At 35.7% G+C, this 23692-nt stretch overlaps 1 protein-coding gene across 4 annotated transcripts in view; it reads right to left on the bottom strand.

The window, feature by feature from the left end:
* LOC150109786 (uncharacterized) overlaps positions 1-23692 on the bottom strand; it is a 1408745-nt gene that overhangs the window by 1306866 nt on the left and 78187 nt on the right. For 3 of the 4 annotated variants that reach the window (XM_090396626.1, XM_090396635.1, XM_090396653.1), the window contains exons 10-19: positions 21198-21267; positions 20667-20788; positions 20442-20468; positions 13465-13534; positions 12935-13056; positions 12719-12745; positions 5946-6015; positions 1481-1602; positions 1325-1357; positions 1020-1086 (exon numbers count right to left, since the gene is read on the bottom strand). In XM_090396626.1, the coding sequence (XP_090252752.1) occupies positions 1020-1086; positions 1325-1357; positions 1481-1602; positions 5946-6015; positions 12719-12745; positions 12935-13056; positions 13465-13534; positions 20442-20468; positions 20667-20788; positions 21198-21267 (730 nt within the window). The remainder of the gene's footprint in view (positions 1-1019; positions 1087-1324; positions 1358-1480; positions 1603-5945; positions 6016-12718; positions 12746-12934; positions 13057-13464; positions 13535-20441; positions 20469-20666; positions 20789-21197; positions 21268-23692) is intronic. The other variant, XM_090396643.1, reaches the window with a different exon arrangement.

The following is a 23692-nucleotide window of genomic DNA, read 5'->3' as shown; positions in this document are numbered from 1 at the left end:
CAGAAGTAGGAGCTCAGTGTTCGTGGCGCCACAAACAGAGGTCCTAGGCCAAACCAGGAAAAACAGGACCATTCCGTCACATCGCCAGCTCCGAATTTTATCGTTGGGATTACGCACTTTGGTATGAGACTTTCGCAGTGCACACCCACTCCGTCCATCTGCTCGATAGAGGGTGTAGCGATTCTTCGCCCCATTACGCAGCTTTGAAAGCTTCCATATCCCATTTACACGATCTTTATACCACTGAAGACGACGCTGAATGTTGGCTAGGGGTAATGTGGGACTTTCATATTGCTGTCTTACCATAGAAACCCATTTTGTGAGCTTCGGTTGTAAATGTTTTTGTGCAGATTCTTATTCCAATCGATGCCCGGCACTCCGCATTCACCAAATGACGATTTTTATATATTATCCTTTGTAGCACCCAACATTCAAGTTCGGTGAGCGTGGTGGTTCGTTCACTGCGGATGGTATTTGCAGTTGACTTTTTGCTCTTCGATCTCAGTATGGTATCACTGTTTGTTGGCCTGCGATGGCCCAATAGTCAATAATTTGCCGAACATATAGGTCTGGAAGATATCATGCTATATAGTGCCTCTATATAGAACTCTGTTAGTTCCCTTCTCGCAGCTATTTTACCCGGTCATTGTTGCACTGACTTGGGAGTTCATATTTCTTCAATTTATACCAGCTACAAACACATGGGTCGTTACATGGCAAGATGTACCTTGACTATAGAGGTGTTCGTTGACTTCTTTCTGAGCAGTGTACATACAGTATATGTATGCATGTATGTATGTTTTTTTTTAAATTTTTTTAAAATTTTTTACCAATATGTATCAAGTGGTTTCAAAATCGGATCATGGCTGGATTCTTTAAAATGCACGAAATGATTGAATAGAATTAAAAACAAACAAACTGAAATTGAATGTTATCTCAAATTTAGAATTAAAATCAATCTATTGGTCATCTAATATATGATGAGAAAAACAAAAAAGAAAAAGAAAATGACAACTTACATGCTGTTCATTTTTCCGATGCAAGAATACGATCCGCCCATGGGTGCCACTGGCTTTCCGCAGTCACCTACTCGGGAAAAAAAAATAATTAAAGGAGTCCGATGCTTTTGTATTTCGATTGTTTGCATGCATGACTATGTTTCCTGTTGAAATTTTACTTAAATTTTACTTTTAAAATATCACTTTAAACTCGAAGCATTTTAAAGCCGTTTTAACAGTTATGCATGTTTACATCAAAATTACAATAAATGTTCGTCTCGTGTTTGACAATTCATGATCCGAGAAAAAAATAAAACTATACTCACGAGTCGTTTGAGACGATAGGTCACTTCTTGCTCCTGATTAAAGAAACAGAAATCGCATCAATTTCGCTTAAAATATTCAGTCTGATTAAAATGCGAATTCTTATCGATAATTGACGATTCTAATTATACATTTAAAGAAAAAAAAAGTTTGCTTACTGATACAATTAGGAAAATCCTTTCCTGGGTTCCACTCCCCTGTGACCCTATTGCATTCCAAGACAATCTCCGATTCTCCATCTGGAAACTGAAAGCCTGGCATGCAGGAACCAGTACAAGTCCTGAAACACAATCAGCGAAAAGAAGCTTATTTTCGAGTAAATAAGCATAACAACGAAGTGTAAAAAATAATTTATCTTTGAATGGATGAATATTTTTGATCTTAGAAGGAAAAGATTTTTAATGCTAACATAATCTACCGGGGTGCTTAAGGGTCAAAGCTGTATAACTGAGAGGAGACCTCCACATAGCCTTTAAAGGAATGCGGAGAACCGACCAGGGCTTCTGACCTAATGTCCAATCCTCACCTTCTCGTGGTGCACCCTGTAGGGTATCTACTTTGATACTGAACGAACGAGGATGGGCTGGCAATTTGGGATTTAGCCGACCAAATTGTATTCTTATTGGTTAAAACAAAATAAAAAATGATGGTACAACATGACAAAATTTCATGCCGGCTGGGGCGTCGCCCGGTTAAACAAGGCCCCCGTTGTTTTCGCCAGGGAACCAGGGCGAACAGCGAAAAGTCAGCTACTGGAACAAATCTGAAAACAAACCCCAACTCAACATTACCAGAGTTAAAGATCGGTACTATCAATGTAAGAAGCCTGAATGGCAAAGAAATGGAGCTAGCTGAGGAATTAGATAAGTACCAGATCGACATAATAGGGGTGACTGAAACAAAAAAGACCAAAACTGGTGAGATCTTTCTGAGCAATAAATACAAAATGTTATATTCAGGCAATGCCAATCAAGGAAAAGAAGGAGTAGCCATAGTATTCAACACAAAATACGAGGCTAATCTTCTTGAATGGCAGTCAGTCTCAAGTAGAGTAATATGGGCAAATATGAGAATGGGGAACTGGACAATGAGACTTGTTTGTGCCTATGGTCCCACAGAAGGTTCTACTAAGGTAGAAGTGGAGGAATTTTTTGAGGCTTTAGAAAAAGCAACTGACACAATGAAAAATGAAAAGTTGGTCCTTGTTGGGGATCTAAATAGCAGAGTAGGAAATGATTGTGAGACATACAAAAATATTTTGGGAAAATTTGGAGAAAAGAGCAAAGCTAATAATAATGGCAAATATCTGTTGGATTTCTGCTCAGGACATGGACTGGTTATTACTAACACCATGTTCCAACATAAAAATGTGCACAAATTCACATGGAGAGAAGAGGCAAGGAATAAGAAAAGTCTCATTGACTATGTTATTGTTGATAGTGATGTTTTCTCCCTGGTGCAGGACACCAGAGTGTACAGAGGATTTGAAATTGGAAGTGATCACTATTTAGTCTTGAGCAGGATAAAATTGAGTTTCATATTGAAAAGAATAACATGTAAGAAAGTTTTAAAGCGAATAAAAGTTGAGCTGCTCTCAGATGTGAACTGTAGACTAAAATACAGAAATATTATTGAAAAGAAAATGAAAGAGTTTGAGAACAGGAATCAAACCTTGGAGATTCAGTGGCAAACTCTGAAGGAAACATTGATTGATTCTGCCAGAGAGGCATGTGGTGAGGTTGTGTGCAAGGATAAAAAAATCAGAACTCCCTGGTGGACACAGGAAGTTAAAGAGGCAGTGAAGGAAAAGAAGAAAGCATATCAAAAGTTCCTGGCAAATAAGTCAGCTTTTACTCTTACAGAATACAGAGACAAATGTAAGAAAGCTAAACAATGTGTAAAACTAGCTAAACAAAAGTCATGGGAGGACTTTGGCAAGAATATAGAAAATAAATATCAAGAAGGTGGCAAAATATTCTGGAGGTTGTTGAAGAAGCTTAGGAATGGAGGAAAGAGTGCTGTAAAAGGAATTAGAGATGATAAAGGTGAAATGAAAACAGGAGAAAAAGATATCCTTGAAGTATGGAGTAATTACTTTGAAAAACTGCTAAATGAAACAAGCAGTGATGACAGCACGTCCGCGCGGTTAGCCTAGTGGCTTTGCGCTTCGCAACCATATGCCTGGGGAAGGAGTGTCCTAGGTTCGATTCCCGTCGGAGACGTGAGGAGCTGAAGGATCTTCCTCAGCCATAGCCAAGTTAGCCGGTCTTGGGCGCGGGCAGTAGGGTTTTTTCCACCAGTTTATCTGGTGTTTTTCATCCCGCAAGCAGGCAAACCGGCCCCTTGAACACACAGGGATACAGCCAAGAATACCTTGAGGCATAGGAGTGACCATTCTATCCTCGTATTTCGGTTACGAAATCCAAGCATGCTTGGAAGGTTGTGGGCCTTAAAGGCCTGTTAAAACCAGTGGGATAGATAGATAGATAGTGATGACAGCACAGTGGTAAAAAACACTGACCAGGCATGCAGTCAGGAATACATATCCATACTTGAAGTAGAAAAAGCCATCAAAGGCTTGAAATGTGGAAAGGCAGCAGGAGTAGATGATATTCGACCAGAAATGCTGAAGTATGGTGGTATAAGAGTCTTACAGTGGCTGCACTGCATAGTTCAGAAAGCCTGGACAGAGGGACGAATTCCCGATGATTGGAGTAGAGCTCTCATAGTACCCATATATAAAAAGGGAAATAAAACTGAATGTGAGAATTACAGAGGTATTTCCCTACTGAGTGTTCCTGGCAAGATCTATGCAAGTATACTTGAGAAACAGTTGAGAAGAATTGTGGAAGAAAAGCTTGGTGAAGAACAAGCTGGATTCAGGCCAAATAGAGGCTGTCAGGATCAGATCTTCACTTTACGACAAATAGTCGAGAAAGCATGGGAATATAACAAAGATCTGTATTTAAGTTTTGTCGATTTGGAAAAGGCTTATGACAAGGTGCCAAGAGAGAAGCTATTCAATACGCTGCAGTTATATGGTGTCAATGGGGCATTATATCAAGCAATACTTAGTCTTTATTTGAGTTGTGAGTCAGCAGTTAGAATTGAAGGACATACAGGAAGATGGTTTAATGTTAAATCTGGTGTGAGACAAGGATGTACATTATCCCCTCTGTTATTCATTATCTATATGGATCACATTATGAAGGAATGTGGTATTAAACCTGATATCAAAATTGGAGATGTTAATGTCAGCTCTTTGCTTTATGCGGATGATGTTATACTACTAAATAAATCCGCTACAAGTCTGCAAGATTCTCTGACTAAATTGAATAGCTGTTGTAATAGATATGGTATGAAGGTCAGCAATAAAAAGACAAAGACAATGAAAATAGGCAGAATCATTGAAAATGTCAACTGTGTTGTGAATGGAGAACCTGTGGAACAAGTAAAACATTTCAGCTACTTAGGCACAATTTTTACTGAAGATGGTAAACTAAATATAGAAATAGACAACAGAATCAGCAAAGCTGGTATCGTGGGAAGTCAATTGAATAAATTCATATGGAATAAGAAAGAAATTAGTCGGAACACTAAATTAGCTGTATACAAGACTGTGTTCAAACCAATTTTAACTTATGGATCTGAGAGCTGGGTCAGAAGTAAAACACTTGACCAAAGACTAGAGACCGCAGATATGAGAGTCCTGAGAAATATTAGAGGCGTGAACAGATGGCATCAATGGCAATATCATATTAAAAATGAGGATATTAGGAAAGAACTTGACATTGTCAGCATCCAGGAATGCGTTAGCAGAGCTAATCTCAGATGGTATGGTCACTTAAATAGAATGGGAGAGGAAAGATTAGCAAAACAAGTGTTCTCTGCCAGGTTGGCAGGAAAACGACCCAGAGGAAGACCAAGATATAGGTGGATTGATACGGTACAAAGTGCCTTAGACGATAGAAATATAAGATCTGATAATGTTGGAGTCTTGACAAGTAACAGACTGATTTGGAGGAAAATTGTAGATAGGAAGTTAGTAATGATGTAATTTTTTCATGTAGTACTGTCATATCCTGTACACCCCTTGAGGGTACATGGCAGGAATTTGATGATGATGATGACATAATCTACCACCATCTTTAATGCTTTCTCGGACTTCCTTTTGATTTTTGGTTTGATAAAGGTTTCATTCCGTTTTTTGCAATTTCTCATATGTAATATTTTAAGCCTGAAACGTAGTCAGACAACTTATGCTCAAATTTTCTGAGTGGAACTATTAACAGAGAAGGTTCATGGGTTCGTGTTCATCTATCCAACTGGATAGATGAACCTCCATGTTTTACAGACTTTTTGTTTTAGTTGCTCATTCAGAGCGATTCATCGCATTAAAATCTTTGAGTTAAATATCACTGAGATATGATCTAAAGGTGCCCAAACGTGATATAAATAATTCACCAGATGAATACAAATCAAATGAATGTTCGACTGAAAGCTGTTAAGATTAAATAAAAAAAATGAAGACTCTTTGAATAAGCGAAGTGTTTCATAAATATTAATGAGCAATTTAAACCATTTTATTCCACTAGCTATAAGAGCAATCGGATCGTTACTTACATGCTAGTACTTCTTCCAGTGCATGAATACTTTCCACCCATGGGTGGACTTGGCTTTCCACAGTCTCCTCCTGCATGAAACGCCAGAATTAGGAAACAAATGAAAGGATTATGCTCCGTCATACATATTTCATTTTATAAACAAGAATAACTTCGAATTAATATTATTAATATCATTTACTATAATACTAAATCGTTAATAAGTAGAGGTCTCTGTTTGTCTAAACTACTAAATTACTAAAGATCCTCACCTACGTACTTGTTAATAAGTATATTAAATAAGCAATTGATATAGTTGTTTGGGTGGCGTTGTTTCTTTGAAATTTTGACTGGTAATTATTGTAAAATATGTTTATTTTAGCAATTTTTTTCTTACCCTGTCAGGAAGTTATATTTTTTGCTTTGCATCTTTTACTTTTTTGCATCTTGGTTATCCTGGGGAAGTATGTAACTCCTGTGTTGTTTTACACTGGACTTAGGCTGGTTTAAAACTAACCGAATCTAATTTCTGCTCTCTAGCTTAGGAAATATTTCACCGAAACCAAAGAGGTACATCGCTTGAGGTTCGTTCTGAAATTTTAGGGAATTATTTCTCAACTAATTCACTTCTGTTATCCATACTTTTCTGCCCCCATATAAGTAGGAGCTGAGGATAAAGTGAAATTCATGGAAGTTGAGAATGAATGTAGTCACGAAAGGAGTGAATCTCTCTTTTTCCTCTCAAAGAGTGGTCAAAGCGGCGCGTAATTGAAATGGATTGCCTCTGGAAGATGTGTGAAGGAAGTGAGAAAGAAGTTAAGAAATGGAATGACAGCAGGGGTGGGACATCTCTGGACTCCCTAGGCGAGATTATGAATCATCTAGGGATGTCCTTCTTTAAAGAAGAAAAATGTCGGCAATCCACACTTATCCTTATCTACAGAGATCAGAGATTCTTACATATTCAAGTTCGTTTCAGCATTGCAATTATCTTGTGAACTGCATTTGTAATCGTTGCTATATGGGCCATAAACTTCAACTTCCTGCTCACTCCAGTATCTCTATCCTGATTAGTTTCGTATGGCATAATGCCATCAATATAATACGTCATTTAATACCTCATAATAACAAACTAGGTTCATGAAGAGCGATCATTAATGAAACACATCAATAAGAGAAGAAAAAGCCTAATTGGACACCATTTGAGGCATGCGGGACTGATTACAGAAATAATGGAAGGGACTGTAGAAGGAAAGAGTCCACGAGGCAGACCAAGAATTTCATATATAAATAACATAATGATTCTAACTGGCACTAAGATTATAAAGAGATAAAAAGGAAGTCACAAAACAGGATGTTGAGATGTACTGCTATATTTACCAATTTTCGGATTGATGCACCAAAGAAGAAGAAGAATAACAAACTGTATAACTTTGCATTTAATAACTCTGAACTCATAGCCATTTTCACATGACCACAATTTCGTTTGTTAAGGCAACCATAGTTCCTCGTATTCAAATTATTCTGATTAGTGCATACCATTGGCATCCTGATTATTAAAATCATTGCCTCATCAGAAACCAGCCGGATGTCAGCAATCAGATAAATTCCTCCCAATGTAATTAATGCATAGTCGGAATATTAATGAACCAAGACCTGATCCCTCGGCCACTCTATTAGTAACTTTAATTCTGACAGATTTATCTTCTACTCTATACACTAGACTTTCATATCACCATTCGACCATCTCTTATTCACGATAATATTTTATAATCCAATTCCATTTCCTCCAATTTATGTCTTCATATTGATACCTCTCAAACGTCTTAGCAAAATCCAAGCGTATGACGGTGTATATTCTTTCCTCTTTCCTCTCATCTCACTCAACCATCATATTATTATAAAATGTGAGCAATGACCTTCACTTAGTAAAACCATGCAACCATCTCTCTGCAAATGTTACTTGTATGCTAACCTATTACGAGTTCTTACCACCTTCTCTGGAACTTCACCACCACTCTAGAGATACTGGTAGGTACGTAGTTAAAATTCTCAATAAGCTATAAACTTCTTGAACTTTTTCCTAAGCGTAAATAAAGAACGTTTGCTTATGTCTGGATAAAGAGTCTTCACGAGTAGCGTTTTTGAAACCAAACGAAATATCTTTCCACAACTAGATCGGTTGTTAAATACATTAGAACTGGAACCACGCTTATACAATGGATTATGCAATATAAAACACTACATTTTATTTAATTAAAGCGGGCATCTAGTTATGTCTAGCTTAGAAGACTTCATCGGGTGCACTACATGAGAGAAATATAAACAAACATTGCGAAAGAATACTTATAAATTATAACGCCAATGCAATGACATTTGAAGGCATCCAATGTACTACTTTATTGGTGAGACCACGCACGCGTTCATGATCAAGTGAAAGCCAAATCTGCATGGAGCGCTGCGACAGTTACAGAGATATGAGGTTACTGTTGAGATGTTCTGGATTGAGGACGATTTCCTCAGATTCTATTATATTTTATTATGATTATATATATATATATTACTATTATATTATTATATATATCTATAAACAAAATTATGGCCTTGCAATGGGTAATCCGTTGTCACCTGTATTTGCGAACATCTATTTAGAAGATCTGGAAGTTAAAGCCACCTCTTCTTATCCTTTAAAACCAAGAATTTGGAAAAGATATATTGATGACATTTTCCTGATTTTGAGCCATGGTCGTGAATCTCTCCTGAACTTCCTAGAACATCTAAATAATCAACACCCGAATATAAAATCTACGGCGGAGTTTGAAGCTAATGGTTCTCTTCCTTTTTTGGACATCAAACTGACCCGTTCCTCAGAGAAATTAAAAATCTAGATTTACAGAAAAGCTACCCACACCAACAGATATCTCGACGGTCAAACCCATCATTATCCTCAAAAGTTTGGACTCATTTCTACACTAGGACATCGTACTCGCTATCTTCTAGATTATGAGATAGAACTTAATAAAGAACTCAATTTTCTCACATCTACTTTTCAACTAAATTGTTATTCACAAAAACAATTGACAAATTCCCATTAAATCCACCTGGTCTCAATAATGAAGAGACAAATATGGTGAAAGGTAATATTTCTATACTATACATAAGCTATGTCTCACCCAAATTGGCCAAGGTTCTTAGGAAATACAACATAAGAACTTCATGACTCTTTCTTTTAAGGTTACAAGGTGATCAGCACTCATATTTATGAATTTCGGAACACAAAGCACACGTGTTGAAATGATTATTTTACTAATTATTAATAAAATAACACTTGACGTTTCGATACCTGTATTGAGGTCATCATCAGAAGGATACATGTGTATAGGGAACCAAGATACGTGTTCTTGCACTTTATACCGGTGAACTGATTCTACGCTGTTAATTAATATTTTTCTTAGTCTGACCTCTAGCGATAATTAAATAAAATGAAATAAAATAAAAATTGGAAAAAAAATACATAAATAAAAAAATAAATACATAAATAAAAAAATAAATAAAAAACTACAATAAACTCTGCTAAAGTCCTCATGTATTAAGATTCTTCTGGATTTGTACAGTTCAGATTGTTATACTATGATTTTGTTCAGGACTTGTACAGTTCAAGTTTCTATTGAATATTAAGGGGAAAAAAGAAAACTTCACCAGGTCTTCTTGCAGTGGGATTTTTCTTTGGCTTGTTCTGGTTGCAAATGGGTCCTCCATATTCTTGGAATGGTTAGGCCATCGTTTTTGTTCAGATTTGAATTATGTTTGAGCATTTCACATGCTTCTTTGAATTTTCTCTCGAACCAGGTTTTGGTGTGGTGTAGGGACTTGGTACGTTTCCAATCAATTCTGTGGTATCTTTGGAGTGCGTGGTGAGAAAGGCCGGTTTTTCCAAAATGGAGGAATTGAATGTATCGTTTGTGTTCGTCCTTTCTAACTGGAATGGTTCGCCCTGGTTCCCCTATGCATGGTAGGTTAATGACTAAGATTTATTAGTCAGCTTTGACATAACTTTCCTTTTCACCAATGTCTCCATCAATGATACTATCTTGCTCCTACAGAACATGTTTCCACACGACATCACGGCCGTCTTTGTCCACATATTCCACTCCATATATTTCGTGTGGCAAAACAACTTTTACCTTCAAAAAGAAAGTACAGACATGGGGTCACTACTTTCCCCCTATAGCTAACTTTTATATGGAAGACTTTGAGCAACGAGCTCTAGAGTCAGAGTGCCAAAAGCCCAAAATTTGGCTCAGATATGTCGAAGATATTATCGTCATTTGGCCCCACGGCCGCGAAGCACTAAATACATACCTTAGCCACTTGAACAAACAACACAAACGTATCCAATTCACCATTGAAATAGAAAAAAAAAACCTCTCTTCCATTCCTAGATACGCTCATCACTCGTTTTCCCTCAGGCTGTCTCTCCTTTCTTACCAAGTGTGGTAAGAAATCAATTCTGTGGTAAGAAAGGTGGTAAAAATTCTTACCACCACCCAACACAAAAAAGTAGGGGTCATAAGCATCCTTAAACACAGAGCTCAAACAATTTGTTCAAATAAACAAGCTCTAAACCGGAATAGGAGATCATCAGCCATACATTTATAAAAAATGGATACACTAAAAAAACTATTCAAAAGATCCTCCATAGAGACACCACTAAAAACAAAAAAGATTTCAAGAGTGCCATTGCCATACCTTATGTTAGAGGCATTTCCGAAAAAAATAGACAGAATACTATACAAATACAACATCAAAACCACCTTCAGACCCCGATAAAATTAAGACACATGCTCAGTTCTTCCAAAGATCCTCTTTTACACCTAGTCCATCCAGGGGTTTACAAAATACAATGCATATGTAACCTACCATACAAAGGGGAAACAAGGAGAATCATTCAATTAGGAAGGATGAACACAAACGACACATTAAATACCTCCATTTTGAAAAAACCGGCCTTTCTGACCACGCACTGCAAACATGCCACAGAATTGATTGGAAAGATGCCAAGTCCCTAATCCGCACCAAAACCTGGTTCGAGAGGAAATTCAAAGAAACATGTGAAATGCTCAAACATAATCCAAATCTGAACAAAAATGATGGCCTAACCATTCTAACAATGTGGAGGACAGGACTCATTTGCAACCGTTATAGCAACCAGAACAAGCCAAAGAAAAATCCCACTACAAGAAGACCTGGTGAAGTTTTTCCCCCCTTAACATTCAATAGAAACTTGAACTGTACAAGTCCTGAAGAAAATCATAGTGTAACAATCTGACTGTACAGATCCAGAAGAATCTTAGTAAATGAGGACTTTAGCAGAGTTTATTGTAATTTTTTATTTATTTTATTTTTTAGTTATTTAATTTTTTTCAATTTTTATTTTATTTTATTTTATTTAATTATCGCTAGAGGTCAGACTAAGAAAAATATTAATTAACAGTGTAGAATTAGTTTACCGGCACAAAGTGCAAAAGCATGTAGCTTGGTTCCCTATGCACATGTATCCTTCTGATGATGACCTCGATACAAGGAGCGAAACGTCAAGTGTTATTTTATTAATAATTCATAAAATAATCATTTCAACACGTGTGTTTTGTGTACCTAAATACATAAATATGAATAAGAACTTTATTTAGTCCTCTTCCGAAAATCCACTCCTTAATGAGCCGTCCGAAATCTACACATCACGACCTTAAATATCGCGGTGTTTACCAGATTTGGTGCAACTTTGATATTCCATACTTTGGACAAACAGAGAAATCGATCGAATTACGCATTGAAGAACATAAGAGAGACGTCAGTTACAGGAGAACGTGAGCCAGTGCTTTGTCTAGTCATGTTCTGTTCTCGGCCGATTCTAATGAAGAAAACCTGAGCCATGCAGCTATAGGACAGGTCTGATAACATTTTTCGTTGCCAGGATGAATTAGAAAGAGAAATAATTATCAGCCCCTACATCTCAACAACAACCTGAGTTACAACCTTGCTGACTGTCACTGTGCTACGATCCAATACTGGCGTTCACGAGATGCTATACGCATGCATACGCCCAACAGTGAAGCCAACGAGGAAACAATTTTAATGTGCAGACTTCAACGTTTCAACGTTGAATATGTATACACTAACTTTCCGTGATGTTTACAAATATTTCCTCTATGTTTTACTGGTTATTTCGTTTGTAATGTGCACCTGAAGAAGGCGCATACAAGTTGAAACTAGTTGTGCTATTAAACATTAAACTTTGTTTTAATATTTCTCGGTTTCATTTTTCATTAAATTTTTCCTTTAGTTTTTCTAGTCATTCAATTTTTTTTATTATGTATCACTATACACCTGGATGGACCGCGTCACTAATTCTGCTATTCTAAATCTGTTAATCAACAACCACTTGTCAGTAGAATAAAAAAACTACAACTCAGATGGCATGGGCATCAACTCAGACATCCTCAAGTATCATCCTTTTTGGAATCCCTCTTCCTGTACAAACCAGAAGATGGCAAACGCAATAGAGAAAGACCATGCAAACAATTTTGGCAATACATAAATGAAACAATCAATAATCTAAATTGCAAAACTCCATCTGACATCTACCAGTTAACTCACGATAGAGAGACTTACAAGACCATAATTTGCAATCTTTAATTTTTAATGTAAAGTCTCTTTTCCCATTTCACATTGTATCATATTGTGAATAAACTATGTAAATACACAGAGTAATGGCGAAAAACGATTGATACTCACGTGTAGTTTGGGATGTCTGCTGATCACCTATAAGAATAGACAATCAGTAAAATTATCCATTATGCAGTAAGCGAATGATTATACTATAACTAAACTAATGAAATCAAAATTAACTTTGTTTTATTTTTGCGTCTCTTAGGTCAGTTCCTACGACCTTTAATTTACAGTTGTAGTGAACTAAAGATGATGATGAACTTAAGAAAAAAGGATACTCACTGATGCAGTCCGGAAAGTCCTTTCCTGGATTCCACTCGCCTGTGATTCTGTTGCATTCGAGGATAATCTCCTTACTACCGTCTGGAAAGTGATATCCCATCATGCACTTCCCTGTACACGTCCTGTAAAAGACACATTGGAGTAAGGAAATTCGACTAAACTCGTTCATTCAGATATCGAAATAAGTGATTAGTTTTACAGCCACGAAGAGCTGCGTATAGTCGAATTAAATATCTTTTATGTTGTGCGATTTTAAGTAAAAATTACTAATGTTAATGCTCAGGAATGATATCTTTTCAGAGGGCGAAACGCTTATTAAGGGGCGTACCAAATGGGAACCATTTCGGATATCAAGGATTAACAATTAAGAAAACTAATTTTTATAAATGTTCATTTAAGTTTGCATATCAATTATTTTGCATATTAGTAAGCAGCATAATGTAAACCAGTATTACTGACTCTTCACTAGCCGACTAAAAATTCTTTTTGTAAATAATTTACAAAATAAAATAACGGTAAAGCACACTTACATACTCCTACTACTTCCGCTGCAAGAATAACTCCCTGCAGATGGCGGGTTTGGCTTTCCACAGTCGCCACCTGTAAGTTATATGCATTTCAAAGCATTAATTTTTCTTCATGTTTAAAAAATCTTTAAATGCTTAAGTGCTTAAATATGCATCGAAGTTAAAAATATGAAACGAGAGAACTCCATAATATTAAACGCAGTATACAGACCCCCCAATTTAAGCACTACAAATTGCTAGATCAATTAAACAGATGGCTTTCTGCCACGCAAGAAGGCGACTCAGAATACCTGATAATAATTAATAGCTGACCAGAATACGAATATCATGAACACAAATAACAACACAACACAATACGTAGGCTTCTTATCAGCATATAACATAACTCCATTCATACAGTCGTATATGCGAGAAGAGAGTCGAAAATACAATCACATCACTTTGTATTGACCACATGAATATACGGGTCCACTCTAAACAGCTATCACTATCCGCCATAATGTATAAACTTTATGACGGATATTGATAATAGGTGAAATTGTCAGATTGTTGACTCTCTGCACTACAGTTTTAAACTGAACCAGAAGCCTTAAAACTCGCTGAGACTACAAAAGTGTATAATAACATCTTAAAAGAAACAATAGTAAACGACGAAATCAGAAAACAGACTGGATGCAGATAGCATCTCCAGACTCTGCTGACGCTGTACATAACAATGTTAAACTTACAATTAATAAACTATATAACAAAGCATTAACAAATATAAAAATACGCTTTCAAACTAGACGGAATCCTTTGATAACAGAAAACATATGAATAGACATACAAAGAAATGATGCCATATGAAAATAACTTAAGAGATCACCTAACAATACCATTTTTCAAGCTGAATACAAAAGAAACTGAATCGCTTAACAATACAGATTAGAAGGGCAAAAAGAAACTAATACAGAAACAAACTAACCACAGCTGAAAACTACAGAAAGGAAACCTGGCACGTGATCAATGAAATTCTGGACAATACACACAAAACCACTGCCTCAGAAACAATAAATCACTTCGTTGCTTGTGAGCCCAAATCCCTCACCCCCCCCACACACACAAAGAAATATTCTCCAATAGTTCTACTAGCAATCCAGTCAATCCGCTTCCTCACAGTAAATGAAGAACTTACTTGCAATTCATCAAATTAGCCCTAACAAAGGACCAGGAACAGACGGAACTAGACCATTAAAAAAAAACTCAACTAACAAAAGTGTTAAATAAAATCTAAAATCTCCGAAACGGCGCACATACCTGAAACTCTAAAGACTGCAGAAATCACTCCCATACATAAACATGAAAAAGAAATATTACAAGTAATTACATTACAGACCCATCCCCACATTGACTGTAATCAACCAAATCATGGAGCGCATTGTGTATTGAAAGATCTCCAGATACATTAAAAAATTCCAAATCATTCCAAAACACAATATGGCTTTCAAACAGGAAAAGACACTCTTTGAAGATTTCACAGACCTAACAAATGCTATATTCCATAAAAAAAGAATAGTATTAAACATTTTTATTGACCCAACAAAAACGTTTGATACATTAACACACAAATCTTGTTGAACAAACTAACACATATTGGAATCGATGGATGTCCAATCCATTGGTTCAAAACATTCATTTGACAAAGAACACACACACACACACACACACACACACACACACACACACACACACACACACACACACACACACACACACACACACACACACACACACACACACACACACACACACACACACACACACACACACACAAATTAGCCATTTTCCCCTGGAAAGTAATATCTTCAAATCAATACGCAGAACACAAGGCTTATATATGAACCCTGGAAAAACAAAGCTAATGATATTCAAAAAACCCACAAACCCATCCCATAGAAACTAAATGTCTCACTCTCCGACATACATCCTCCTACACACAAAGGGCCGAATCTAAAACCAGAACCAACAGTCTCCTCCTGCATGAAACGCCACAATTAGGAAACAAATGAAAGGATTATGCTCTGTCACACATATTTCATTTAATAAACAATAATAACTTCAAATTAATATAATTTACTATAACACTAAATTGTTAATAAGTGTATTAAATAAGCAATTGATATACATGTTTGGATGGTATTTATTCTCTGAAATTTTGACCGGTAATTATTGTAAAAAATTTTTATTTTAGCAATTTTTTCTTAGCCTGTCAAGAAGTTATTTTTGTTGCTTTGCATGTTGGTTATCGTGGGGAAGTATGTAACTCCTGTGTTGTTTTACACTGGACTTAGGCTGGCTTAAAACTAACCGAATGTATTTTTATGTTCTCTAAGCTTAGGAAATATTTCACCGAAACCAAACAGCTACATCGCTTGAAGTTTGTTCTACAATTTTAGGGAATTATTTCTACATTTATTCTCTTCTGTTATCGATACTTTTCTACCTACATTTATGTAGTTTTTTTTTTAGAGGCTGCCATTTTGGGAATTGAACATGTTATCTGATCCTTACCTTCAGTACCGTCTCGACTTCGTTATCTGAAATGAACTATGTCTTATGGAAGAGATGAAAGAATAAACCGGGTCAAATCAACATATCCATTGAAATGAACGAATTCCATCTAGAATCACAAGTATTCATAAGCTTCTTTTATCAACAGATGATAAGTAAGCCGTCCTTAGAACTATAAAAATTGCCAATGGCAAGCGTCACTTTTATTAAAAGTAAGACCAAGTCACCCATCAAACCAAATATATGAGTGAATGAGTCAAATATAGAGTGAACGAATAGAGAGAGAGAGAGAGAGAGAGAGAGAGAGAGAGAGAGAGAGAGAGAGAGAGAGAGAGAGAGAGAGAGAGTTACTTTTCAGATAAATGTTCGGATGCATTTCAATCATCAGTAATACTTTCGGCATTTCAGAGGCGTAGTATTACTGCTTAGAAGTTCATTTACTAATGTAGTTAATATGTTATTGATTTTTCTAAAACCAATATTTGAAAATATTCTCTGCAAACTTTCTTCCCAAATAAAAATTCCAAATTCACTGCGCAACGCATTATAATTATGTGGTTCCTCATAACAGCAGTGATGGCTTACTTTCTGAATGTCTCATAATGAGATTATTAAGGCCAATATTTACTTATAGAAGTTTCCAAGGCATATGATAAATGCAATTAATCGACATAAGTGAATGCAGCAGTTGTAATTGTTGCGACAATTGTACATTTCTCATAATAATTAAGCATTTTATTTGCAATAATAATAAAAAAAAAGGAAAAGTTCACGTGAATAATAATTCTCAGATTTGGTCAATTCTCTCTCAGTGTGTGTGTGTGTGTGTGGACAATAAAATAAAAATAAAATCATACATTGGGTTGGGGATGAATGCATGAACGATGTATCTTTTAGATGATTCAAAAAATAGTTTGCTTAACGCGGAGACAGAGGGTTACTCATGGCAATGCCTTCAATCTTTTTATACGTCATATTTTTCCAGCTTTATCATATCATCATATAGTAAACTAATAGCGTCAGATAAAGGAATCTTTGTAAATAGAGAAACAATGTCAAAGCAGAATAGCATATCTGACTTTTGTATTTGAATGTCCTTTATCTTTTCAAGAAAATGCGTGCAATATTTCATAAATGATCTGGATTGTCCAAATGGACAGTTAATAAAAGTGAAAGAAAATTAGCAATTCTATGGGTGTGAAATTCAATACAGTTCGCAATGGGTCGTACTGGACAACCTTCTTTCTAAATTTCTAGAAGACCATGTAAACAAGGAGTCTTTCCAAAATGGTTGAGTAAGTACAGAAAGTATTTTTATTCCCGATAACAACTTCAATGGAATTAAATGGTTACAGTCTTCACTAAATTCGCTCCTATATTTCAAAACCGAAGGTTTCTTTAACAGACCGCAGGATTGATTCCAATTCCTTGCATTTCTTTCATCTCTGAACTGACTTGTAAATTTTTGAAGTATTACCTTAGTTCCATATGTTCTTCTATGAACAAAATTTCTAATCTGTTACCATCTACAAAGGACAAACTGTCGCTTCTATATTTAGCTCCTATTTATCAGTGAATTTACTTGTGAATATCATCTGACCTACTTTGGGCAGACAAGCTGTTCTGTAGGAAAAAGAATTAATGAAGATCAATATTATATCGAAGACATAAAACCTCAAAAGTCTGGTCTCGGGTAGCATAATGTTAACACTAAATACAGTATCCAGTGAGATGGTCAATTTCTCAATAGAAACAGTTTTAAATATGAACGCCTTTTCAAAGAAAGTTCTTCAGCTCTTCCATTTAAATTTGTCTAATTAAATTGGAATTATCTTCTCTCTCTCACTCTTCCCAAAAATTTTGGGAGATTCCCATTAATGTAAACATCAAAAATAGTTTTAATAGTATTTATTAATATTAATTGCTAGCATACGGAAACTGTTTTTATTTTGATTTGCTTGTTGTTTCTACATACTGATGATGCACTGTTATTTCAAGTCCAAAATATTCGTACTTTCATTTAAGTTTATTGCTGTGATTATCATGTAATTCTGTTATTTTATGGTTCTGCAACAAGTACCTTTAACGATTAGAGACTAAATCAATGAGGAATTTGTGCATATTTCTTTTCAAATGGTAAAGTTTTTTGACTTCATTACTATTAAAGAAATTAAATAGAAATGCTAGTTAAATAAACCTACTACCTAATCGTATGAGACACATTTGACTTAGCTAATTTCTCACTTACTTTGGATACTTTTCCATTACCACAGACATCCCATGAAGTCAGAGACTCATCTAGGGAGGTCACGTATTAAAAGTATGACAAGTTGGCATACCTTTTCTTGAATTCATTCATCCTACCTACCCTTAGAATTAAGTGGAAAAGTTAGCTCTCAGCTCTTCCTTGCATGCCGTTTTCAACTTCCATGTAAGCCCCTTTGTGCTCTTCGCAATCTGTACAAACTACTAAAAATTCCATTTACTAGTATCCTATATGATGAAACTTTCTAAACTTTACCACGTCATCCATCTGCAATATCATCCATATTGCAGAAACAAATCAGAGGATAAAAATAAGAGTGTTAGTGTTGATATCACACTATGTAGAAGAAGAAAAGAGATTGAGAATTTATGGACTGCGGGTACTAACAAACAGGGGAAGAAACTTGTGAAAGGATCATACAGGATACTAGTACATGGAAGGTTTGATTCGATGGAAAATGAGTAGAGGATAAAGTGAAATTCATGGAAGTGAATTTCATTTTGAGAATGAATGTAGTCAGGAAAGGAGTGAAAATCTCTTTTTCCTCTCAAAGAGTGGTCAAAGCGGCGCGTAATTGAAATGGAAACGGTTTAAATCCCTCGCCTTACATTCAATAGAAACGTGAACTGTAAAGTCATGAAGAAAATCATAGTATAACAACCTGAACTGTAGAAATCCAGAGGAATCTCAGTACATGAGGACTTTAACAGAGATTATTGTAGTTTTTTATTTATTTTATTTATTAATTATTTAATTTTTTAAATTTTTTTTATTCTTTTTATTTTTTATTTAATTTTTTTCCAATTTGTATTTTATTTTATTTTATTTAATTATCGGTATAGGTCAGACTAAGAAAAATATTAATTAACAGCGTAGAATTAGTTTACCGGTAGAGTGCAAAAGCATGTAGCTTGGTTCCCTATACACATGTATCCTTCTGATGATGACCTCGATACAGGGAGCGAAACTTCAGGTGTTATTTTATTAATAAGTAGTAAAATAATCATTTCACCACGTGTGTTTTGTGTACCTAAATTCATAAATATGAATAAGAACTTTATTTATTCCTCTTCCGAAAATCCGCTCCTTAATGAGTAGTCCGAAAATTAGACATCACCTTAAATATCTCGGTGTTTACCAGATTTGGTGCAACTTTGGTATACCATACTTTTGCCAAACAGAGAAATCGATCGAGTTACGCATTGAAGAACATAAGAGAAACGTCAATTACAGGAGAACGCGAGCCAGTGCTTTGTCTAGTCATGTTCTGTTGTCGGCCGATTCTAATGAAGAAAACCTTAGCCATGCAGTCCTGTAGGACAAGTCTGATAACATTTTTCGTTGCCAGGATGAATTAGAAAGAGAAATCATTCTCAACCCCCTTCATCTGAATAACAACCTGAGTTACAACCTTTCAGACTGTCATTGTGCTACGATCAAATACTGGCGTTCACGAGATGCTATACGCATGCATACGCCCAACATTGAAGTCAACCTGGGAATAATTTTGAATGCGCAGAGTTCAACGTTTCAACGTTGAATATATTATACACTAACTTTATGTGGTGTTTACAATTATTTCCTCTATGTTTTACTGGTTATTTAGTTTGCAATGTGCACCTGAAGAATGCGCATTCAAGTTGAAACTAGTTGTGCTTTTAAACTTTGTTTTAATATTTCTCGGTTTCATTTTTCATTAAACTTTCGTTTCGTTTTTCTAGTCATTCAATGTTTTTTTAATATTTATCACTATACACCTGGATGGACCGCGTCACTAACTCTGCTGTGCTAACTCTGCTAATCAAGGACAACTTGTTAGTTGAGTCAAAGAACTACAACTCAGATGGCTTGGGCATCAACTCAGACATCCCGAAGTCTCGCACTTTTGGGAATCCCTCATCCTGTACAAATCAGAAGATGGCAAACGCAGTAGAGGAAGACCATGCAAACAATTTTGGCAATACACATGTGAAACCTTCAATAGTCTGAACTGCAAACTCCATCTGACATCTACCAGTTAGTTCAAGATAGAGACACTTAGAAGACCATAATTTGCAATCTTTAATTTTTAATGTAAAATCTCTTTTCCCATTTCACATTGTATCATATTGTGAATAAACTATGTATGTACACAGAGTAATGGCGAAAAACGATTGATACTCACGTGTAGTTTGGGATGTCTGCTGATCACCTATAAGAATAGACAATCAGTAAAATTATCCATTATACAGTAAGCGAATGATTATACTATAACTAAACTAATGAAATCAAAATTAACTTTGTTTTATTTTTGCGTCTCTTAGGTCAGTTCCTACTTCTATTACGACCTTTAATTTACAGTTGTAGTGAACTAAAGATGATGATGAACTTAAGAAAAAAGGATACTCACTGATGCAGTCCGGAAAGTCCTTTCCTGGATTCCACTCGCCTGTGATTCTGTTGCATTCGAGGATAATCTCCTTACTACCGTCTGGAAAGTGATATCCCATCATGCACTTCCCTGTACACGTCCTGTAAAAGACACATTGGAGTAAGGAAATTCGACTAAACTCGTTCATTCAGATATCGAAATAAGTGATTAGTTTTACAGCCACGAAGAGCTGCGTATAGTCGAATTAAATATCTTTTATGTTGTGCGATTTTAAGTAAAAATTACTAATGTTAATGCTCAGGAATGATATCTTTTCAGAGGGCGAAACGCTTATTAAGGGGCGTACCAAATGGGAACCATTTCGGATATCAAGGATTAACAATTAAGAAAACTAATTTTTATTAAATGTTCATTTAAGTTTGCATATCAATTATTTTGCATATTAGTAAGCAGCATAATGTAAACCAGTATTACTGACTCTTCACTAGCCGACTAAAAATTCTTTTTGTAAATAATTTACAAAATAAAATAACGGTAAAGCACACTTACATACTCCTACTACTTCCGCTGCAAGAATAACTCCCTGCAGATGGCGGGTTTGGCTTTCCACAGTCGCCACCTGTAAGTTATATGCATTTCAAAGCATTAATTTTTCTTCATGTTTAAAAAATCTTTAAATGCTTAAGTGCTTAAATATGCATCGAAGTTAAAAATATGAAACGAGAGAACTCCTTAATATTAAACGCAGTATACAGACCCCCAATTTAAGCACTACAAAATTGCTAGATCAATTAAACAGATGGCTTTCTGCCACGCAAGAAGGCGACTCAGAATACCTGATAATAATTAATAGCTGACCAGAATACGAATATCATGAACACAAATAACAACACAACACAATACGTAGGCCTCTTATCAGCATATAACATAACTCCATTCATACAGTCGTATATGCGAGAAGAGAGTCGAAAATACAATCACATCACTTTGTATTGACCACATGAATATACGGGTCCACTCTAAACAGCTATCACTATCCGCCATAATGTATAAACTTTATGATGGATATTGATAATAGGTGAAATTGTCAGATTGTTGACTCTCTGGACTACAGTTTCAAACTGAACCAGAAGCCTTAAAACTCGCTGAGACTACAAAAGTGTATAATAGCATCTTAAAAGAAACAATAGTAAACGACGAAATCAGAAAACAGACTGGATGCAGATAGCATCTCCAGACTCTGCTGACGCTGTACATAACAATGTTAAACTTACAATTAATGAACTATATAACAAAGCATTAACAAAAATAAAAATACGCTTTCAAACTAGACGGAATCCTTTGATAACAGAAAACATATGAATAGACATACAAAGAAATGATGCCATATGAAAATAACTTAAGAGATCACCTAACAATACCATTTTTGCAAGCTGATTACAAAAGAAACTGAATCGCTTAACAACACAGATTAGAAGGGCAAAAAGAAACTAATACAGAAACAAACTAACCACAGCTGAAAACTACAGAAAGGAAACCTGGCACGTGATCAATGAAATTCTGGACAATACACACAAAACTACTGCCTTAGAAACAATAAATCACTTCGTTGCTTGTGAGCGCAAATCCCCCCCCCCCACACACACACAAAGGAATATTCTCCACTAGTTCTACCAGCAATCCAGTCAATTAGTTTCCCCACAGTAACAAAAGAAGATCTCACTTGCAATTCATCACATTGGTCCTAACAAAGGACACAGGAATAGACGGAATAAGACCAAAATACATAAAAAAACACTCAACTAACCTATGTCCAGTTATATTAAAACTGTTAAATAAAATCTTCGAAACGGGACACATATCGTAAACTAAAGGCAACATTAATCACACCCAAAACAAACATAGAAAAAGACACATTATAATTAATTACTGTCCCACATTGTCTGTAGTCAACAAAATCTTGGAGCGCATCGTGCATCAGAAACTCTCCACATACGTTGAAAAATTTCAAATCATACCCAAAACACAATATTGGTTTCAAACAAAATAAAGGAACAGTGACACTCCTGGAAGATTTCAAAGACATAATAAATGCTACATTCGATAAAAATAGAATAGTATTAGTGGTATTCATTGAACCAAGAAAAGCATTTGACACACTAACACACAAAACCTTGTTTACGAAACTAACGCATATCGGAATTGGAAGTCGTCCACTCCAGTGGTTCAAAGCATTCAAAAGACAAGGAATGCACATCACACGAATAGGATCAGCACGCAGCAAAGAACAACTGGTAACCTGTGGAATACCACAACGAGCTTTCCTCTCTCCAATTCTGTTTACACACACACAGTTAGCCATTTTACCGTAAAAAGTAATATCTTCCAATACGCAGAAGACACGCATATATACAAACCGTGAAAAAACAAAGTTAGTGATATTCAAAAAACCCCAAGACGCAACCCATACAAACTAAATATCTCACAATCCGACATCCATCCTCCTATACACAACGCGCCGATCCTAAAACTACAACCGTCACACAGGTGAAAACAACACTCTATCTCGGACTTCACTTCGATGCTGATCAAACTGGAATACCCTTACAAATTATCTACAGAACACACTCAGAATAATAGCAAGCAAACTATATCGATTAAAAGACATTGTCCCGACACACATAAAAATACTAATCTATAAAGCATTATGTGAAAGCATTTTAAGATACGCAATCACATCATACGCTTTCTACGTAGACTCGTAACAGATCAAAATCCTTGTAAAATATTGATATTCTGGGAACAAAGAAAACAGCTAACGATTTTACTGGCTGTAATGATAGAACACAAAATATTTAAGGTGAAACACTTATGCCACTACATAGTTTAGTGAAATTACTCTTTATTAATCACATATCAGACTTCAGTGCAACTTACAGACGGAGTAACCAGAACAACATATCAGATAACAAGACCACAGTCATATGAATATTTACATGTAGACAAGAGATAAAGGGAATATATTCAGTGGCAAAAAAAAAGTT

The sequence above is a fragment of the Typopeltis vanoorti genome, chromosome 1 (assembly GCF_054136105.1).
Source record: "Typopeltis vanoorti isolate ZY-2024b chromosome 1, IOZ_Tvanoo_1.0, whole genome shotgun sequence".
NCBI classification, from domain to species: domain Eukaryota; kingdom Metazoa; phylum Arthropoda; class Arachnida; order Uropygi; family Thelyphonidae; genus Typopeltis; species Typopeltis vanoorti.
This window is presented reverse-complemented; position numbering and strand designations above follow the sequence as displayed.